This window comes from Macrobrachium nipponense, chromosome 48 (assembly GCF_015104395.2).
Source record: "Macrobrachium nipponense isolate FS-2020 chromosome 48, ASM1510439v2, whole genome shotgun sequence".
Taxonomy (NCBI): Eukaryota; Metazoa; Arthropoda; class Malacostraca; order Decapoda; family Palaemonidae; genus Macrobrachium; species Macrobrachium nipponense.
The window spans coordinates 19805445-19827582 of record NC_087223.1 but is presented as its reverse complement, the minus strand read 5'-3'; the positions used below and the strand labels follow the sequence as shown (position 1 = coordinate 19827582).

General features: G+C 47.7%; 2 protein-coding genes and 2 long non-coding RNA genes across 8 annotated transcripts in view; 2 read left to right on the top strand and 2 right to left on the bottom strand.

Moving 5' to 3' along the window:
* The window catches only part of LOC135205091 (solute carrier family 15 member 2-like), an 83695-nt gene that overhangs the window by 20583 nt on the left and 40974 nt on the right, over nucleotides 1–22138 (bottom strand). The window lies entirely within an intron of this gene.
* On the top strand, nucleotides 941–11349 carry LOC135204977 (uncharacterized). Its single transcript, XM_064235207.1, has 9 exons — nucleotides 941–985; nucleotides 3953–4082; nucleotides 4306–4478; nucleotides 7592–7620; nucleotides 9127–9154; nucleotides 9723–9750; nucleotides 9803–9914; nucleotides 10107–10826; nucleotides 10943–11349. The coding sequence occupies exons 1-8, from the start codon at nucleotides 941–943 to the stop codon at nucleotides 10510–10512; spliced, it is 951 nt and encodes a 316-aa protein (XP_064091277.1). The 3' UTR covers nucleotides 10513–10826; nucleotides 10943–11349.
* Nucleotides 12431–13710, top strand: LOC135205088 (uncharacterized). Its single transcript, XR_010312408.1, has 2 exons — nucleotides 12431–13201; nucleotides 13655–13710. It is a non-coding gene; the product is annotated as an uncharacterized LOC135205088 (long non-coding RNA).
* Nucleotides 18101–21772, bottom strand: LOC135204958 (uncharacterized). Its single transcript, XR_010312390.1, has 3 exons — nucleotides 21654–21772; nucleotides 20611–20719; nucleotides 18101–18623 (listed from the first exon to the last, which is right to left on the bottom strand). It is a non-coding gene; the product is annotated as an uncharacterized LOC135204958 (long non-coding RNA).

The following is a 22138-nucleotide window of genomic DNA, read 5'->3' as shown; positions in this document are numbered from 1 at the left end:
GTGACTTTATAACCCTTTCAATTCTGTTCATAACCCTTTTAAATTCTGTAAATTAAATTATCAATATGACAAAGGGTCCTGTGCTTCATTTAGTCTCTTGGATAAATAAGGGAGTTTAAGTTCATTGAAGTAATTTTTGTTGACATCAAATATGATTTGCAGTTTAGTACATAAGTCAGTCGTAAGTTTGTTGCAAGGGTAATCAGCTTAATTTGGTTATGAATGAAGATGAGAAACTTATAGGTAGAAATAGGTGAATATTATTTTGATATATACTGTACTTTATACTCAATTGAAGAAGCATTCACTAGCAGTGTAGTTTTACAAAAATGTAGGTATATCAGATGTGAAAGCCAGTTGTTACCCTTATATTTATTTATTTTTTTTTTTTTTGGAATCTAGGCAAATCTTCCGAAGAACCAGTTATGAATAGTTACTCTTCATAAGGAGTTTTGAGGCTAGATGATGTGCTTCTATATTAGATCTGTTCTGCCAGAATGACTACACAGAGTTCGAGCATTGTGACGAAAGATTGGCTTGGCCAGGAGTTGAGGGCTATGAAAGGAGTTATGATTTATCCAAGGGGCTGGTCACGATTACTGGAGGACACAAGTTGTCCATGTATTGGCAGATCCTGCAAGTTGCTTAAAATCATCGATGCTTGTAGCACTGAGGAAGACTTGTGGTGCTGCGAGAGTATCGTTGACAGTGAAGCACAACTTGAGTTTCAAGTTCCTTCTTTTATCTTAATTGCTTTTACTGGATTATACATGATTAGTTACTTGATATAAGAGTTGATTATTAGGATTTGCTTTTGTTTTTTAATAGGAATGTAGCACAGACTTATAATATAGTAATTGTTTTGTTGGATTTATTTGGGAGTTTTTAAAATTCCGGTGGAATATAACTTGTATTATTATTATTGCAAGCAGCTGTAAGGATGTCGTGGGTGACACAGCAAAGAGAAGAGGATGTTGGATCGGAAGTATGGGTTACTTAATAGTTAAGGTGCACGGCTGCTTGGAATCTCGTCTGCTAGTTTGTGAGACGAAGTAAAATCCCCTCTGTATCATTCGAAGGAAGGCGGCTAGTTCATTTGAAAGTGTACTTCTGTAAGTATTGCTCTCTCTCTCTCTCTCTCTCTCTCTCTCTCTCTCTCTCTCTCTCTCTCTCTCTCTCTCTCTCTCTCTCTCTCTGTGCCAGGGTAGTTTTTTGTTTTAATGGGAAGAAGAAAATTTAATTGTTATAGATGTGGTTTGCTCTTAATTCCCCAGATAGTAATATGTCTTGACAAAATGGTTGGCAGTTTTGGTGGTGTGGGGATTGTAGGAAAATCTGTCTGATTATTAAGGGAAAATTAAATGCTAATTGTCCTCTATGATGATTTTACAGGAGTCAAGCCTATTTTTGGACTATTATATAGAATTATTTGGCATTTTCATGTTTCCAGTTCATTTACTGCAGTTAATATTTGTTGTTTTCTTGCAGTTTTAATCAGTTTTTTTTTCAAGTTTTTAAAGTGAAAATTACCCAATGCCCAAGAATAGTATGTTAAATTTGCAATGTGAGCTCTGAAAGTTTTCACATAATTCTTTGTTTTGTTAAAAGGGCCAGGTATGGATGGTGGTGGTCTGCAGAAGGGAAGTGTCCTTTTGAGTGGTCCAGTGCGAGAGTGGTGAAGGCCCTGTTAGTGATTGCTCAGGCAGCAGTCCCTTGGCGGAGTCTTGTGGTCAAGTCTGCCGGCAGGCTTAACATCATGGAATCAGTTTGTTATCCTTCAGAGGGGGCAGGCAGTATGCAGTCATGATGAAGACTGGTTGTGTGGTCCAGTGAAAGAAGCTCGTGGTCTGCAGTCCCTGTATTGAGTTTGGCATCTGTGGTCCTTTGGAGTGGCCGGCTGTAGAAGTTCTGTGGAAGTCACTGGTGCTCAAGGGTTTACGTTTCATAGTCCCGTGGGAGAGGTTGGCCATTTGGACGGCGGCCCCGTGGGAGAGGTTGGTATTCGAGCGGCCCCGTGGGGAAGGAGGTTGGGTATTCGACGGCCCCATATGGGGAGAGGTTGGCATTCGACGGGCCCCGTGGGAGGAGGTTGGTTGGCATTCGCACGACCCCATGAGAGAGGTTGGCATTCGACGACCCCATGAGAGAGGTTGGCAATCGACGGTCCCTTTGGGAGAGTTGGCAATCGACGGTCCCTGGAAAAGTGGCAATCGACGGTCCTTTGAGGTTTGGCAATCGACGGTCACGTGGGAAAAGTTGGCAATCGACGGTCCTGTGGGAGAGGTTAACAATCAATCGTCGTGTGGGAGAGGGCATTCGAGCGACGGCCAGTTGGGAGGGAGGTTTGGGCAATAGAACGGTCCCGTGGGAGAGGTTGTTTTCGGCAAATCGACGGTCATGTGGGGAGAAAGTTGGCAATCGACGGTCTATGGGAGAAGTTGGCAATCGAACGGTCATGTGGGAGGGAGGGTTTGGCCAATCGACGGTCATTGTGGAGAAGCTTGGCAAATCGACGTGGTCATGTGGGAGGGGAGAAGTTGGCAATCGACGGTTCATGTGTGGGAGAAGTTGGGACAATCGACGGTCCATGTGGGAGAAGTTTGGCAAATCGACGGTCATGTGGGAGAAAGTTGGGGGGATTTTTTGGGGGGGGGGGGAAGTTTGGGAAAAAAAGAGGAACAAAAAAAAAAAAAAAATTCGCACGGGTTTCCCCCCCCATGTGGTGGGAGAGTTTTTGGCAATCGACGGGTCATGTTGGGAGAAGATTGGCAATCGACGGGTCAGTGGGAGAAGTTTGGCAACTCGACGGTCATGTAGGGAGAAGTTGGCAATCGACGGTCCCCCGTTGGGAAAGGTTGGCATTTTTTTCTTTTGTAAAGACCCAGCCCGCGGAAGGGAAGGGTTTTGGCAATAGACGGTTCCCGTGGGAAAGGTTTGGTCAATCGACCGGGTCATGTGGGGAGAAGTGGTTCAATCGACAGCCCTGTGGAGAGGTTGGCATTCTGACGGGCCCCGAGTGAGGGAGGGTTGGCATTCGACGGCCCCGTGGGGGAGAAGGTTGGTCATTCGAAGGCACCCCCGTTGGGAGAGGTTGGCAATCGACGGTCCCGTGTGGGAGAGGTTGGGCATTCGACGGACCCCGTGGGATGAGGTTGGCATTCGACGGTAACCCGTGGGATGAAGGTTGGCATTTCGACGGTCCCGTGGGAGGGAAGGGTTGGCAATTTAGACGGCCCCCGTGGGAGAGGGTTGGCATTCGACGGCCCCGGTGGGGAGAGGTTGGCATATTCGATCGGCCCCGTGGGAGAGGTTGGCAATTCGACGGTCCCGTTGGGAGAGGTTGGCATTCCGACGGTCCCGTGGGGAGAGGTTGGCACATTCGACAAGGCACCCCCGTGGGAGAGGTTGGCAATCGACGGTCCCGTGGGAGAGGTTTGGCAATCGACGGTCCCGTGGGAGAGGGTTGGCATTCGACGGCCCCGTGGGAGAGGTTGGCATTCGACGGTCCCGTGGGAGAGGTTGGCATTCGACTTCCCGGCCCGTTGGGAGAGGGATTGGCATCTTCGACGGCCGGCCCCGTGGGAGAAGGTGGTTTTGGCAATCGACAGCCCTGTGGGAGAGGGTTGGCATTCGACGGCCCCCCGTGGGAGAGGGTTTGGCAATAGACCAGCCTGTGGGGAGAGGTTTGGCATTCGACTGGCCCCACGGGGGGAGAGGTTTTGGCAATAGACTGGTTCCCCGTGGGAGAGGTTTTGGCAATAGACGGGTCCGTGGGTAGGGTTGGCAATTCTGGAACGGACCCCAGTGGGAGAGGTTGGCATTCGACAGCCCTTGTGGGAGAGGTTTTCGGCATTCGACGGCCTCCCGGTGGGAGAGGTTTGGGCAATCGACATGCCCTGTTGGGAAAGGAAGGTTGGCATTCGACGGCCCTGTGGGAGAGGTTTGGCAATAGACGGTCCCGTGGGAGAGGTTTGGCAATAGACGGTCCCGTGGGAGAGGTTGGCATTCGACGGCCCCGTGGGAGAGGTTGGCATTCGACGGCCCCGTGGGAGAGGTTGGCATTCGACGGCCCCGTGGGAGAGGTTTTGGCAATCGGACAGCCCTGTGCGGAGAGGTTTGGCATTCGACGGCCCCGTGGGAGGGGAGGTTTGGCAATAGACTAGTCCCGTGGAGGGGGAGGTTTTGGCAATCGACGGTTCCCGTGGCAGAAGGTTGGCAAATCGACGGCCCCAGTGGGGGAGAGGTTTGGCAATAGACGGTCCCCGTGGTGGGAGAGGTTTGGCAATCGACGGTCCCGTGGGAGAGGTTTGGCAATCGACGGTCCCGTGGGAGAGGTTTGGCAATCGACGGTCCCGTGGGAGAGGTTTGGCAATCGACGGTCCTGTGGGAGAGGTTGGCAATCGACGGTCCCGTGGGAGAGGTTTGGCAATCGACGGTCCCGTGGGAGAGGTTTGGCAATCGACGGTCCCGTGGGAGAGGTTGGCAATCGACGGTCCCCGTGGAGAGGTTTGGGCAATCGACAGGTCCCGTGGGAGAGGTTGGCAATCGACACGGTTTCCCGTGGGAGAGGTTTGGCCAAATCGACGGTCCCGTCCCGTGGAGAGGTTTTGGCAAAATCGACGGTCCCGTTGGGAGAGGTTTTGGCAATCGACGGTCCCCGTGGGCCATAGAGGTTTTGGCAATCGAACGGGTCCCGTGGCAGAGGTTGGCCAATCGACGGTCCCGTAGGATGAGTTGGTTTTGGCAATCGGACGGTCCCGTGGGAGAGGTTTTGGCAATCGACCGGTCCGCCCCGTTGGGAGAGGTTTTGGCAATCCGACGGTCCCGTGGCAGAAGGTTGGGGCAATTCGGACGGTCCTTTTCCCGTGAGGGGAGGTTTTGGACAATCGACAGTCCCGTGGGCAGAGGTTTGGGCAATCGCGGTACCCGGTCCCGGGCAGAGGTTGGCAATCGACCGGTCCCGTGGGGAAGAAGGTTTTGGCAATCGACGGTCCCGTGGCAGAAGAGGTTTTGGCAATCGACGTTCCCGCCCGTTGGCAGAGGTTGGCAATCGACGGCACCGTGGGAGAGGTTTGGGCATTCGGAACTGGCCCCGTGGGAGAGGTTTGGCAATAGTACGGTCCCGCCCTTGGGGAGAGGTTTGGCAATCGACGGTCCCTGTGGTCAGAGGTTGGGCAATCCGACGGCCCCGTGGGAGGGAGGTTTTTTTTTTTTGGTTTTTTTTGGGGGGGCAAATTTTTAAAGTAAGGGGGAACGGTCCCGTGGGGAGGGGTCGGGAAGGTTGGCAATCGAACGGCCCGTGGAGAGGTTTGGCAAAGACCAGGTCCAGGGATGAGGTTTGGCAATAGACGGTCCCGTGGGAATGAGGTTTGGCAATAGACGGGTCCCGTGGGACAAATTAACAAAGCTTGGTTGGACCGGTAACTTTCTGTCACTCTCCCCGTTGTGGGAGTCAGGTTTTCGGCAATCGACGGTTCACCCGTGGGAGAGGTTTGGCAATAAGAGCGGTCCCGTTGGGGGAGAGGTGGCAATCGACGGTTACCCCCGTGGGGAGAGGTTTGGCAAATCGACGTCCCGTGGGAGAGGTTTGGCCAATAGACGTGGTCCCGTGGACCAGAGGTTGGTCAAATCGACGGCCCCGTGGAGAGGTCCGGGGCTTTGGCAAAGAACGCGGTCCCGTTGGCAGAGGTTGGGCAATCGACGGCCCCGTGGGAGGAGGATTTGGACAAATAGACGGTCCCGCCGGGGAGAGGTTGGCAATCGACCGGTCCCGTGGGAGGATGGTTTGGCAATCGACGCGTCCCCAGTGGGAGGGAGGTTTTGGCAATCGACGGTCACCCGTGGGAGGAGGTTTGGCCAATCGACGGTCCCGAGGGAGAGGGTTTGGCAATCGTACGGTCCCGTGGCAGAGGTTGGCAATCGACCCGTCCCGTTGGGAGAGGTTTTGGCAAATCGGACGGTCCCGTGGGAGAGGTTTGGCAATCGATGGTCCCGTGGGAGAGGTTTCGGCAATCGACGGTCCCCGTGGCAGAGGTTGGCATCGACCCCGGTCCCGTGGGAGAGGTTTGCAATCGACGGTCCCGTGTCCAGAGGTTTGGCAATCGACGGTCCCGTGGCAGGAGGTTGGCAATCGACGGTCCCGTGGGAGAGGTTTGGCAATCGACGGTCCCCACGGGGCAGAGGGTTTGGCAATCGAACGGTCCCCGTGGGCAGGAGGTTTGGGCAATCCCCGACGGTCCGCCCGTGGGAGAGTTTTGGCATTCGACGGCCCCGGTGGGAGAGGTTTGGCAATAGACGGTTCCCGTGGGAGGGAGGTTTGGGCAATCGACTGGTCCCGTTGGCAGATGGGGTTGGCAAATCGACGGACCCCGTGGGAGGAGGGTTTGGGCAAAATAGACCGGTCCCGTGGGAGAGGTTGGCAATCGACGGCCCGTGTGGGAGAGGTTTGGCAATCGAACGTCCCGTGGGAGAGGGTTGGCGATTCGACCGGGTCCCCGTGGCAGAGGTTGGCAATCGACGGTCCCGTGGTCAGGAGGGTTGGCAATCGACGGGTCCCGTGGGAGAGGTTTGGCAATAGGAACGGTCCCGTGGGAGAAGGTTTGGCAAATCGAACGGTCACCCGTGGCAGAGGTTGGCAATCGACGGCCCCGTGTTAGGGAGGGTTTGGCAATAGACGGGTCCCGTGGGAGGAGGTTGGCAAGCGGACGGATCCCGTGGCAGAGGTTGGCCAATCGACGGCGGCCCCGTTGGGAGAGGTTTTTGGCAATCGACGGTCCCGTGGGAGAGGTTGGTTGGCATTTCGACGGTCCCTGTTGGCAGAGGTTGGGCAATCGAACGGTCCCAGTGGCAGAGGTTGGCAATCGCACGGTCCCGCCCTTGGAGGAGAAAAGGGGGGTTTTAGGCAATAGACCCGGATCCCGTGGGAAGAGGTTTGGCAATCGACGGTCCCAGTGGCAGATGGTTGGGCAATCGACGGCCCCGGTGGGAACGAGGTTTGGCAGAATAGACCGGTCCCGTGGGAGAGGTTTGGCAATCGACGGTTCCCGGTGGCCCAGGGTTTGGCAATCGACGGTCCCGTGGGAGGAGGTTTGGCAATCGACGGTCACCGGTGGGAGGGAAAGGTTTGGCGAATCGACGGGTCCCGTGGGCAAGTAGGTTTTGGCAATCGACGGTCCCGTGGGCAGAGGTTTCTGGCAATCGACGGTTCCCCGTGGGATTTGGTGGGAGAGGTTTGGCAATCGACGGTCCCCGTGGGAGAGGTTTGGCAATCGAACGTGGGGGTCCCGTGGGCAGAGGTTTGGCAATCGACGGTTCCCGTGGCAGAGGTTTGGCAAATCTGACGGTTCCCGTGGGCAGAGGTTGGCAATCGACGGTCCCGTGGGAGGAGGTTTGGCAATCGACGGGTTACCCCCCGGTGGGAAGGGAGCGAGGTTTGGCAACTTCGAACGGTCCCGTGGGAGGGAGGTAGGATTTTGGGCAAGCGACGGTCCCCGGGGGAGAGCTTTGGCAGATCGCGGGTTCCGTGGAAGAGTTTTGGCAATCGACGGTCCCGTGGGAGAGGTTTGGTCAATCGACTGGTCCCGTGGGAGAGGTTTGGCAATCGACGGTCCCGTGGGAGAGGTTTGGGCAATCGACTGGTCCCCGTGGGAAGAGTGGTTTGGCAATTCGACGGTCCCGTGGGCAGAGGTTTTGGCAATCGGACGGTCCCGTGGGCATCCCGTGGAGGAGGTTTGGCAATTCGAACGGCTCCCCGTGGAGAGGTTGGCCAATAGACGTTCCGTGGGAAGAGTTTTGGCAATCGAGGTCCCGTGCCCCAGAGGTTGGCAAATCGACGGCCCCTTGGGACGAAGGTTTGGCAATAGACGGTTCCCGTGGGAGAGGTTTTGGCAATTCGACAGGTCCCCGATGGGAGAGGTTTTTGGCAATTAGACGGTCCGTGGCCCCCAGAGGGCAGAAGGTTGGGGCAACTCGACGGTTCCCCTGGTGGCAGAGGTTGGCAAATCGATCCGGTTTCCCCGGTGGGAGAGGGTTTGGCAATTAGACGGTCCCGTGGGAGAGGTTTGGCAATCGACGGTGCCCGCGGCCGAGGTTGGCAATTCGACGGCCCGGGACCCCGTGGGAGAGGTTTGGCAATTAGACAGGTCCCGTGGGCAGAGGTTTGGCAATTCGACGGGTTCCCGGTGGGAGAGGTTGGCATTCGGAAGGTCCGGTTGGCAGTAAGTTGGCAACGACGGTCCCGTGGGAGAGGTTTTGGCAATAGACGGTCCCGTGGGAGGGAGGGTTTTGGCAATCGACGGGTTCCCGTGGCAGCAGGTTGGCAAATCGACGGCCCCGGCCCCGGGGAGAGGTTTGGCAAATAGACGGTTCCCAGTGGGAAGAGGTTTTGGCAATCGACGGGTCCCCGTGGGCAGGGAGGTTGGCATTCGGACGGTTCCCCGTGGGAGAGGTTGGCATTCGAAGAGGCCCAGTGGGAGAGGTTTGGCAATAGACGGTCCCGTTGGGAGAGGTTTGGCAATAGACGGGTCCCGTGGAGAGAGGTGGCCAATAGACGGTCCCGTGGGAGGGAGGTTTGGGCAATCGACGGTTCCCGTGGCAGAGGTTGGCTAATTCGACGGTCCCCTCCGTGGGACGACGGCAATTTAGGACGGCCCCCAATTGGGAAAGGCTGGCATTCGACGGTCCCGTGGGAGAGGTTGGCAAGTCCGGCGGTTCCCGTGGGCAGAGGTTGGCATTCGAATGGATCCCGTGGGATCCCGGGAGGTTGGCAGGTTAAGAGGTCCTTTGGGAGCGGTGGCTTCGACGGTTCCCCTTGGAAGGGAGAGGTTTGCAATAGAACGGATCCCGTGAGAGGGAGGTGGCAGGTTTCGGGGACAAGTCCCTTGGAGAGGTGGCAATCAACAGGTTCCCGTGGGGAGGAGGTTTGGCAATAGTACAGGTTCCAGTGGGAGAGGTTTTGGCAATTCGAACGCGGTCCCGTGGGACCGAGGTTGGCAAATCGACGGTCACCCGTTTGGGAGGGAGGTTGGCATTCAAAGGTCCCATTAGGGGACGGTTTGGCCCATTTTTTTTTTTTTTTGGGGGAAACGGTCGGTGGGACCAAGGTGGTGTTCGACGTTCCCGTGGGAGGTTGGCAGTCGGCGGTCCCGTGGGAGAGGTTGGCATTCGATGATCCCGTGGGAGAGGTTGGCAGTAAGCGGTCCTGTGGGAGAGGTTGGCAATTCGACGATCCCGGGGAGCAGAGGTTTGCGTAGTCGGCGATGCTGTGGGGGAGAGGTTGGCATTCAACGGTTTCCCGTGGGGAGAGTGTTTGGAATCGACGGTTCCCCGTGGGAGAGGTTTGCGTAGCGGCGATGCTGTGGGAAGAGGTTGGCAATCAACAGTTCGGGAGAGGTTGGAAATCGACAGTCCCCTGTGGGGAGGTATTTCGATCGGGGAGAGGTTGGCAGTCGGCGGTCCCATGAGGTTGGAATCGACGGTCCCGTGGGAGAGGTTGGGTAGTCGGCGGTGTTATTCAACGGTCCGTGGGAGAGGTTGGTAGTCGGCGATGCTGTGGGAGAGGTTGGCATCTGACGGTCCTGTGGGAGAGGTTGGTGTTCGACGTTCCCTTGGAAGAGGTTCCATCTGACGATCTATTGAGATGTTGGGATTCGACAATCCTATGGGAGAGGTTGGCAGTCTGCGGTCCTGTGGGAGAGGTTGGCGTTCGACAGTCCCAGGGAGAGGTTGGCGTTCGACGTTCCCTTGGAAGAGGTTGGCATTCGACGTTCCCTTGGAAGAGGTTGGCTTGACGTCCCTGGGAGAGGTTGGCATTCGACGATCCCGTGGGAGAGGTTGGCATTCGACGATCCCGTGGGAGAGGTTGGCATTCGACAGTCCCGTGGGAGAGGTTGGCATTCGACAGTCCCGTGGGAGAGGTTGGCAGTCGGCAGTCCGTGGGAGAGTTGCTCCCGACAGACCCGGTTGGCGGTTGGCATTCGACAAGTCCGTTTGGAGAGGTTGCCCCGGTTCGACGTTCTTTGGAGGGAGTGATTGACGATCCCGTGGGAGAGGTTGGCAATTTACATTCCTGTGGGAGAGGTTTAACAATCAACGGTCCTGTGAGAGAGGTTGGCAATCAACAGTCGTGTGGGAGAGAGCATTAGACGGTCCCTTGGGAAAGGTTGGCATTCTACGGTCCCATGGGAGAGGTTGGCGTTCAACATTCCCTTGAGAGAGGTTGGGATTAGACAGTGCTGCGGGAGAGGTTGGCAGTCGGCGGTCTCGTGGGAGAGGTTAGCGTTTGATGATTCCGTGGGAGAGGTTGGCATTCGACAGTCCCATGGAGAGGTTGGCGTTCAACGTTCCCTTGGAAGAGGTTGGCGTTCGACGCTCCCTTTGAAGAGGTTGGCACTCGACAGTCCTGTGGGAGAGGTTGGCGTTCGACGTTCCCTTGGAAGAGGTTGGTGTTCAACATTCCCTTGGAAAGAGGTTGGCATTCGACAGTCCCATGGAGAGGTTGGCTGTTCCCGTTGAAAAGGCTGGCGGTCGGCTGTTCCCGTTGAAGAGGCTTGCTGGCGGTCAGCTGTTTCCCGTTGGAGAGACTGGTGGTCTTCTGTTCCCATTGAAGAGGCTGGCAGTTGGCTGTTTCCGTTGGAGAGACTTGTGGTCTTCTGTTCCTGTTGAAGAGGCTGGTGGATGGCAGTCCCTTTGGAGAGCGAGCCTGGCAACGTTGGCTGGAACGTTCCCGTTGAAGAGGCTGGTGGTCGGCTGTTCCTGTTGAAGAGGCTGGCTGGCGGTCAGCTGTTTCCCGTTGGAGAGACGGGTGGTCTTCTGTTCCTGTTGAAGAGGCTCGCTGGCGGTCAGCTGTTTCCCGCTTAGGAGAGACGGTGGTCTCGGTTCTGTTGAAGAGGCTCGTGGCTGTTCCTGTTGGAGAGACGGGTGGTCTTCTGTTCCTGTTGAAGAGTGGCAGACGAAAGTCCCGTGGGAGGTGGCAACAGTTGATGGTTCTCAAGGAAGAAGGTGGCAGCTGGGAGTTCTCGTAGGATAAGGGGGCGGTCAGCATACCCTTGGGAGAGGCTGTGGATTGGCATATAACCTTATGAGAGGCTGTGGATTGGCATATACCCTTAGGAGAGGCTGTGGATCGGCATATACCCTTGGGAGAGGCTGTGGATCGGCATATACCCTTGGAAGAGGCTGGGGATGAGCATACGCTTAGGAGAGGCTGTGTATCAGCATACCCTTGGGAGAGGCTGTGAATCTGCAAACCCTTGGGAGAGGCTGTAGATCAGCGTACCCTTGGATAGGCTGCCGGTCAGTGATTGTTGTGGGAAAGGCTGCTGGTCAGTAGTTCCCATGGGAGAGAGCCTGGCAGTGGGAAGGAGAAAAAGGCTGCAGGTGCCGGAGGAGAGGCTGGAGTCATGAGTTTTGTAAGAGGGCCTGGTGGTTGGCGGAAGGCGGGCAAATGGCGGATACTGTGGAAGGGAAGACGCTGGCAGTCGACAGTTCCTGTAGGAGAGGCTGGCAGTCGGCAGTTTCTGTAGGAGAGGCTTGCAGTTGGCGGATACTGTGGAAGGGAAGACGCTGGTGGTCGACAGTTCCTGTAGGAGAGGCTGGCAGTCGGCAGTTTCTGTAGGAGAGGCTGGCAGTCATGTGGAGCGGAGACGGCTGTGTCGACCAGGGTCTGGATAGAGAATGGCTGCAGTCGGCACGTTCTGTAGGAGAGGCTGTTTCAGTCAGCAGATACTGTGGAAGGGAAGACGCTGGTGGTCGACAGTTCCTGTAGGAGAGGCTGGCAGTCGGCAGTTCCTGTAGGAGAAGCTGGCAGTCAGCATATACTGTGGAAGGGAAGACGCTGGTGGTCGACAGTTCCTGTAGGAGAGGCTGGCAGTCGGCGGATACTGTGGAAGGGAAGACGCTGGTGGTCGACAGTTCCTGTAGGAGAGGCTGGCAGTCAGTAGATACTGTGGAAGGAAAGACGCTGGTGGTTGGCAGTTCCTGTAGGAGACTGGCAGTCGGCAGTTACTATGGAAGAAACTGGCAGTCCGTGATTCCCATTGGGAGAGGCTGGCAATTGGCTCTTCCATGGGGAAGGCTTGCGATCAGAAAATGCCTCTTCAAGAAGTTGGTCCCATATGAGAGGTTAAGGGTCTTGTGGGTGAGATTGGCATCAGCGGTCCTAGTGAGAGGCTTGGCCTTTTGCCATCCTGGGGAGAGGTGGGTGGGCAACAAACATTGGGACATTAATTTGGGGGAGGCTAGTGGTTAGGGTCCCGTGGGAGAGGTTGGAGTTCGCAGTCCCGTGGGAGAGGTTGGAGTTCGGCAGTCCCGTGGGAGAGGTTGGAGTTCGGCAGTCCCGTGGGAGAGGTTGGAGTTCGGCAGTCCCGTGGGAGAGGTTGGAGTTCGGCAGTCCCGTGGGGGAGGGAGGTTGGAGTTCGGCAGTCCCGGGAGAGGTTGGAGTTCGGCAGTCCCGTGGGAGAGGTGGAGTTCGGCAGTCCCTTGGGAGAGGTTGGAGTTCGGCAGTCCCGTGGGAGAGGTTGGAGTTCGGCAGTCCCGTGGGAGAGGTTGGAGTTCGGCAGTCCCGTGGGAGAGGTTGGAGTTCGGCAGTCCCGTGGGAGAGGTTGGAGTTCGGCAGTCCCGTGTAGAGGTTGGAGTTCGGCAGTCCCGTGGGAGAGGTTGGAGTTCGGCAGTCCCGTGGGAGAGGTTGGAGTTCGGCAGTCCCGTGGGAGAGGTTGGAGTTCGGCAGTCCCGTGGGAGAGGTTGGAGTTCGGCAGTCCCGTGGGGGAGAGGTTGGAGTTCGGCAGTCCCGTGGGAGAGGTTGGAGTTCGGCAGTCCCGTGGGAGAGGTTGGAGTTCGGCAGTCCCGTGGGAGAGGTTGGAGTTCGGCAGTCCCGTGGGAGAGGTTGGAGTTCGACGTTCCTGTGGGAGGGGTTGGAGTTCGACGTTCCTGTGGGAGGGGCATCGCAGAGGCTAGCAGTTGACGATCCGATGGTCCCTTCGGAGAAACCTCGTTATGCGTTGCAGTCCTATGGAAGGGGCTGTTTTCAACCGTAATCCTCGGGAACCTGTTGCTTGTTCTGGAGAGCCATGCAGTTGGCTTTTGTGAAGACCTTCTACTGTCGCTGAAAAGAGAAGTGCGTTGTGATGTCTACTGGTCCTGCGAAAGATCCTATAAGGCAACAGCTTTGTGGATGGTGATCCAATGGACAAGTCTTGTGTCTCTGGTTAGTATCATGGAAGGAATTATCTGGTGGAAGTCGAGTGGAAGAGTGAATCAGTTAGCGTGTGCATGTGGTCGTCCTGTTGAAGAAGTATTGTAATTTTAAAATTCATATCATTGTGTGGAAGAAGTGTGGTTGTGGTAATTTTATTTTTTTTATTATAGTTCTATCCACATGTGAACTGAATGTGTAATATGAGAAAGCTTTTGCTTGAGCTAGTCTCTCATGTGATGTGGTAACTGTACTAAAATTGTTGTAGTTGATAAATTTTTGTAAAGTTAATTAGTAAAATTGTAACTTTTTGGTAAAAATGTAACCTCAGCAGTTAACATATTGCCGTGTTATAGTTTCTAGTGTTGTATAGTTGTCCATGAAGTGATCAAGCTGAAATTTGTGTAATACAGTTTTGTTATTCAATTGTTTTGTAGTAAAAAGACAAATTTGTTGTATTTTCAGGCGAATGAGATCTTCAGAGTTCTGGAGATAAGAGTTTAATAAAAAAATAAATCAATGATGATGTATTTTTATAATAAAACCTCTTGTGCTGAAATGTGAAATTATGAAATAAATGATCCAACAATAATAATGTGTTAAGGATCCACTTTGCTGGTGAAGTTATGGTTTGACAATTAACGCAAAGGTGAGACCTTTTTTTTTCTATGCAGTTGAAACCAGTACGAAGAAGTATATCGGTGCAACAAATGAAAGTGTAGAAAATTGTGCAACTTTGTTACTTATGAATTTGACCAGATTTTTTAGGTTAAGCCTGATATGGCTGGGCTATGTAATCAACGTCATGAATTCTGTGATGTTCATTATACCGTTGTACTGCTCATATTTTCCCTAAGAATTTAACAAGTACCCAAGGCTCCATTTTGTTACATGATGGTTGGGATGGGAGGAGAAAAACTACTGAAGGGTTGAAGAGTTCAGAAAGCCTGATAACTGCAGTAGTTTGAGGACCTGAAGGTCAAGTGGAGAGGATTTAACATAGATCATCAGAGTTAGAACATTAGATCCAGAAAATGGTTGTAAACACCCTTGAGTAATGCCTACAGTCCACCACATGAGGTACTTTCATGGCACTACCCCACTTTGGTTAAGGAAGGTTCTGCAGCTACCAATATTTCAAGCATACTGTACCAGTGGTAGGGTTGTCAACCATTTTTGGATTCTGTTTTAATGTTGCCTTTCTAACTTTTTATACAGTAGCATAGTGTAGCTGTATACTGTAGTAAAAAGAGGACTTGTTTGGTCATCCTCCATTGTGTTGGAAATCCCACATCACCTTTGATGGGTTCTCTCCATGGACGAGGTTTGGTACGTTAGATCTTAGTCCTCAAGGAAAATCTTAGAATTATATTGATGGCAATCCATGTAAAATTAGCAGGCCATCTATGGAGTGACATTTTTCTTTTCATGTTTAGGCACTGGATATTCTGTAGTAGAGGCTTGGTTTATTGTTTGATTGATTTCTATATTTTAGTCACATGCCAAGCATTTGGGTAACTTGGACCATTCAGCACTGAAACGGAAATTGACAGTAAAAAGGTTTGAAAGGTTTAACAGGAGGAAAACCTCAAAGCAGTAGCGCTATGAATTAATTGTTAGGAGAGTGTTAAGTAAGATGGAAGAAAAAGAAAGAATTTAGGTAAATAAAAAGGAATGAAGAATTCCAGCTAGTGGCCTAATGAATGTTGCAAAGTACCTCAAGTAATGCCTATATTGCACTGACGGCATTATGACCCTACAGGATAGGGGCTTGGGTGAGACAGTGCTGTGGCAGAGATTTTTAAACCTAAATGGAATTAATGTAGGATCAATGATGACAGATTTGAGGATTGTGATCTGTGGAGAGAGTCTGGTAGACTGAATGGGGTTGGCTTAGGTAAGGCAGGCTTGGTCTGAGAAAGGGATTGCTTCGGAAGATTAGTGGGAATTGGTGTTACAGTCAATCGGTACGATCCTTGAAGAAGCGCCTCAGCGCCGTGGTTGGTATGGTATTAGCGTCCCACCTCGGTGGTCGCGAGTTTGATTCTCGGCCATTCCATTGAGGAGTGAGAGATGTGTATTTCTGGTGATAGAAGTTCACTCTCGACGTGGTTCGGAAGTCATGTCAAGCCGTTGGTCCCGTTGCTGAATAACCACTGGTTCCATGCAACGTAAAAGCACCCTACACACAAACAAACAAAACAATCCTTGAAGAACAGAGTATTTAACGACTGCACCACAACTCTTTATATCGAGTGCTCATAGTACCCCTGTTTTTGCTGCTAGCTTTTAAGAGGAAGCGAGTACTTTAGTGATGAATACTGTAGCCTCCTTTGTGTTCAGGTATCTTTGAAACAAAGATTTACCAAGATGTGAGAGCCAGTAGTATTTCCGTGTTGGAGTTAGAACTTGATTCAACCAGGTGTTATAACGTAGTTGCTGGCTCAATTAAAAGATTGATGTCATGTCTATAATATCTGATGAAGTGATTATGATAATAAATACCAGAAACATTCAGAATCAAAGTCTTGCAAAGCCTTTTGTGGTTATTGTGCAAGGCTGCTTGTAATTGTAGCCTTTAACCGCTCGTGGAACGAAGTCCTCTGCTGTCCATATTCTAAGAAGGAAAGACTTATTTTTAAAACAGACTTGTGTGAATAACAATAATTTTAAAACATAAACCTGCCTCATTACTCAGTTTATGCAGTTAAGTGATTAAATATGATGGTTTTTAAGGAAATTTCATCACAGTGGTGGTTAAATTAGGAGGGTACAGTATTTTCACACTTGTGATTGTGCACATTTAGAAAAGGCTGTCCAGTATATGTTTCTTAAGATATGGCAATGCATACTGTATGCCATGCCTGTTCTGAGTAGCTTAGTGTTTGACGAACTGTCGGGTGCCATAATTGTTGTCATAGCCCCTTTAATGACTAAGGTATTTTTGTCTTTCAGATAAGGTATGGAGAAAGCTAGTGTTTTAGGTGATTTGTCAAGTTGGATATATCAAATTGCTAGGATTTTTAGTTTTATATTTGATGCCTTTTGGCAACAGCTAAATTTTGTAACTTTATACCAGTTTAAATAGCATTTAGTTGACAAATTATACCACCAGTTTTAAATAGCATTTAGTTGACAAATTATAATGTTGAGTTCATTCTGCATTTTAAGCCTGTTGTTGGTTTTGATTTATATCTAAACTAGGTGGCTTCAAGTAAGTCTTATGTTTCAGGCAAGAGAAAGGATGTGTGTTGAAGATGATGGTCCATTGGTATTTTTTACAAACTTCTCTCTAACCTGCTTTGTCCGTATTCTTGGCTGGTAGATCTGTCAGGTTTAAAAATTTGGTTCTGTAGGTATGTTCAGTTATGATTAGTTATCCAGTTTATTTGTAGTTATCCGGCATCATAAATGCCAGGGACATTGACATCAGATATCAGTTGTGAAAATAGATTATGCAGAACCTGCACAGCTTTTATGAACAGTGCTTAACAAAAACCTGAATTTTGTAGTGCTTCAAAATTGGTGTCTGCATACAAACCTATCATTTATATATGCCCACATTTGGTGGTTTTCGATATCATAGACACTGCAATCTTTTTTTCCAGCTGTCAGAAATTATTAGTAGTTCTGCCTGTATAAAACCTGGAGCCTTGGGTACCCGTCAGTCACGTGCGTCAATTAGAGAACAGGGGTGCCAAGATGTTGAAAATTATTAAGGATGTTCTTGTATGAAAAAACCTGCATTGTTGTGAAGAATGCTCATTCGAGGTGCTCTTCCTCCGCGTCGAGAGCAGTGACACTGTTTGGAACTGAGCTTTGCACATGGAGATATTGAGAGCAGTCTCATACTCAAGGCTGCTTCTGTTCAAGACAAACAGATAAGCATCCGCCAGTTGTGGCACAGTATTGGATGCAGATAAATCCATTCCGGAATCGGTTGGGTAAACCCTGTGGAAGGGGACTCGGAGGCAAATTTTCAGTAGGAGATATAGGGGGAGTCAACACTTCAGACAAAAGCTTGTTCCTCCTCCTCTAATGCCCTTAGATCAAGGAAGAGTTATCACAGACAAAGAAGCCTCATCCGATGGAGTATCAGCACAGCTTGTAATGGAGGGAGCATTGGCATGTTTCTTTAGTGTGTGATGCTTGTAAGCCTTCCTTTGTGCACTTACCAAACACTGAGCACATCTACTGTGGGGAACATTGTTTCCCTTTGATTGCTGGATCTGATTTACAGAGGACATAAAAAAGCTGCAAGGAACCCACTCTAAGCACTCGATGAGTATGGCGAGGTTGAATGAAAAGGCACTACTGAATATCTCCACAAACATATAAGTGATGGGGAGTTCAATCCAGTTAATCTTAACTCGCTAAATGTGATGGAATCATGGCAGAAAGTGACAAAACCGAAAACAGAATAATCCACTACTGTGTAACAGGCGAGAGATCTCTTTATCATTAATAAAAGACAAGCCCCGAAAGAAGTTGAAATTGGGACTGACCTACAGAATGAGGATAATGTTCTCTTAAGGAACACCTTGTGATTATGGAACTATTGCCCATGGCCATGCAAGGCAATAATTTTCAAAACTTTGATATCCACAAATCACTACTAGTACAACCCACCATTAGAGTAAAGAATATTTGATTGAGAATGTACAGCATATTAAAGAATATATCTGATATCCTGGAAGAGTAACTCAGGATACATCTGCATGTGACAGGTTTTTTGGCCTTGTGCATCGAGTTTTTTCGTCTTCCAAGATTCAATAAGTTGGCACAGTTAGAGGCCACTGCATGAAAGTAAGGCTTTTTATGAAATTTAGGTTTGTAATGAGTAAATTTTGCCTGATTAAGTTGGGTTAATTTGTTTACAAAGCTTCTTTTTAAGGAAAAGAAAATTCCAACAATTAAGAACTTTTCATATTCAGGTTAAACCAAAGGGACACATAGAACATGCATTTTTTTTTATAAAAATAAAAATTTTCATAGATTAAATCTTTATGTATTCTCTGTAAACGTGGATAGTTCTGTAATAGGATTCTGAATACGTGATGTAGTAAAAGATTTTCAAAAAACAAAAAATTCTTAAAAGCAAAACAACAGTAGATTTTTGTTAACACAACTAATCTGGGAAACGATTATCACAATCATAATTGTAGAAATCAAGTGAGAATAAGTGTAATAATTTGACTTGCAACCCTGAATTTCACATAAACTAATGTGGGTGTTACAACTTGGTTTCATCATCACAGAATCCTTCATTTTCTTTGCCAGCGGCAGCAACGGGAGGTCTGTCGTCGTCTCCTCTCGTGTTGGTGTTCGTGCGCTCTTCTTTCACTTCGTCCACATACTTATAATTGAAGGCCAAGGCAGCAAAAATGACCATGTCGACAAACATCAGTCCAGCAAACAGGAAGAACTCCATAGACTGAAATAATAAAGTGCATTTTACTTTTTCCGCTTGGTACATAGTCAGCGTCTATACAAGATGACCTCCCTTTATCATTAAGGTAAGAAAAACAAAGTTTTTTCCAAAGTCACATGTCACATTGCATAGTGTAAGTACGTACTACTACATAAAAACTGGCTGAAAACTTTCAATAATATTAGTAAAAACCTGTCACATAACATTTTTTCTATACAAACATCAAATACGTTGTCTAATATCTCATCAGACTACTCTGCTTTTGGATATCCCTTGCCTGTCTAAAATGAGTTTCTCTACCTCCACTCTTGTCATTTCTCCTTACTTATCATTTGAGGCCATCACTCGAACAACTGTCTGCAAATTTTCGGATTTTGAGTTATACATACTTTCGAATTTAGCAACTCTTCTTCTATATACTAGTGCTTAGAAATTGTAAAAAATGTTTTTCGCATTCATAATCTAGGGAGAGTGAGAGTAACTAGAATGATAAATGCGCAATATATTGTCATTCCAATGTTGACAAACTATTATTGTACTTTTCTCAGACTTCGGTTTTTTGCAGTTATGGTGTTGTTTGAGGTACAGTTTGGATAGACAGATAATATTTACACACATATTTGTAAAAAGCATGAAAAAAAAAGAATGATGTCATAGCATAAATATTAACGGAAATATGAGAATGTAAACATTGTACAACTTCAATCACGTTTTCTCCGATTTCAGTTTAGGTGACAAGTGATGATGCCCTCAAGTTTCATAAGATTTTTGTTTTTTTTCCCACAAAAATATCTGTAAAGATGATAAATGAAGAGTTACCGATGGTTACCAGAAACAGTGAGCTTAGGCTAAACTTTAAGACTTTAAGAACTTTCTTATCAGGGCTTGCTTTTGATCTACATTTCCATTCGTGCCCGTATTTCGCAAAAATTCTCATTAATGTAAGTTGAATACTTTTCATAAGACATTTAAATGCATGTCAGTGTTTTTTTATACTATCACAGTTTAAGCTTAAAACATGATTGTTCCTAGCATTAACTAAAAAATCTCTGCCTATGTAACTCCAATTGTTTTTACTATTTGCAGGTACAACTAAGAGTTTGGGCCTCTTTCTAAACAAGGTAATAGAATTACAAGTTAATGGGGTCACAAAAAATTAAAAAAACTTTGCAAGACCTTCCTACTACAAAAGGAAACCTCAATAGCTTGTGAACCAAAGGATTTATATTGCGAGAATATACAACTGGTTTATTTAAAAATTGAATGATTGCAGATGTGAAAAATTATGAAAATTTTACAATCATTAAATACTGACAAAATAATTTGTTTGTCTATAGGCTGTGCTGTGGCTGTACAGTGTAGACATGATATGTATGTCTTTATCAAAGACTTCAGTGGAATGTTGGCCACTGGTAATACATAAAGTATGCAATGAACTGTTGCTAGAGAGAAAACAAGTGTATTACATACATACAATTTCTTTTTAATTTTCAATATTTTTGGATTTTACTTTGAATTACTATCATCATTTTAAATATCCAAAGGCTTTGTTATTTATATACATTTTTGTTGAAATATATAATTGCAGTAACTTTGATTTATTTAATAAATGATACATTTGTAAAGGTTTGTCTACTTATCATCCATGATGATGATATTTTTTTACTATTTATCATAGTAATAAGTTTGATTTACCTTGTTTTTGTCACATTTAGGCATGAGGTTTCCTTACCTAAGATCAATATTGTTTCAATATATAATACATCATATGCAAATCACACTTAGGTCCCCTACACTCCATGCTCTCATTTCTACTGCCTAAGAAATAATTTCTGCTGCTTAAGAATTGTAGAATATATCAATAAGAAGTGTATGGAGAATCATGGTATAAAAAATACCTCTTGTAAATTCAAACTAGCAGTTATACCAGTCAAAATTTTAAAAGCCAGAACTATCATTCCTTATTTCTATAAAAATATTTAAAACTTACCTGTCTCTTAACAAACTTGGCCTCTGCTACAACCACAACAATTAAGTTCCCGCCAAGGCTGTAGTTAAAGCCAAGCAGCTTGGAGGACAGACTTCATTGTAGCAGGTGCCTGTGGAAAAAAGTCAAATAAATATCCGAGGCAAAAGGATCCCAATTTTTCACATTTTTAGCCTCTTAATACATACTCCTCTATTCATATTAAATAAAATTAGAAACTATTAAATAAAAGTACAGCATAAAATCACATTGGAAGCAAGTTAATTTTTCTGTATATCCATTTGAAATAAACAATGTATAAAGGTTTCAATAAAAACATTAAAAACCAAAGGCCAACCAAGAAAAACTACCACCACATTCATCCACATTAAATCAACACCAACTGCCCTGTTCACAAAAGGTGTAAAAATCAAGCGACAATGAAATACTGGCCAGAGGAACAAATCCGCCGGACATCATAAAATAAAACTCCCTAAATGAAACTAGAATGACATTAAAAATATTGGAAGTCAATCATAAAAGTTGGCAGGGTTTGCAAGATGTTTTTGACGTCATAAAATAAAACTGTCCCTAAATGAAACTAGAATGACATTAAAATATCAGAAGAATCATAAAAATTGGTGTGGTTTGCAAGATGTTTCTGAAGAATTTTCATTTTTAATACATACAAGCTCACCATGACCAATCTGCAGTTCTTGATAATTATGGATGAATGTAGCAAACTGTACATTCACTTGATTTTATAAGTCCAAGGTACGAAAAGGTATAGCTAGTAAAACTTTATCAAAGTTATTAATGTCCATTGCAGAATAGAATTTTACTGAAAATATTGCTTAACATCTATCAATTTATTTCTTAACTTCATTACTATATGTATATATGTACTTTCAATTTAATACAGGTACTTCTGTACAAGTATAGCCATGACAACAAATTTCCATGAAGTGTGAAACTGGTAGGGAAAACAATTCTGTACTAGGACTAAATAGACATGGCATCCCTTGTAATGAAATCTGGAGACAATTAAAAAAAAAATTGAACCTTACCTGCGTAAAGGAAAACTCCAAACCAGTAATGGAGAACATGACCTCCGATATCGTGATGATCAAATACTGTGGGATCAGCCAAAGCATATGGACTGAATTCTCTTCAGTTATTTGGTATAGCTGTCACGTCTGCCAAAAAATATATATTTCATTTTAAGTTCAGTCTTCTATATTAGAGAAAAAACACACTAAACTTGTCTTATAATAGTTTAGGGGCCAAAACTTTAAACCAATGACTATAGTACATAATTGTTTATATCATACAATGAATCTACATAATTGTTATATACGTACAGCATTTTCCCCTTTTACTAAGGGTTTCTCAACCAACGAAATTGTAGACGCCACCAAATTTAACAGTAATTTCACCAATAGGCTCTTTTTCATGCTCACCAAGTTTGGTAGTTGGCAAGAACACCATTATACCTGATAAACAGAGGAGAAATACGTAACGATAGAAATACAATATATTGATCATAATACGA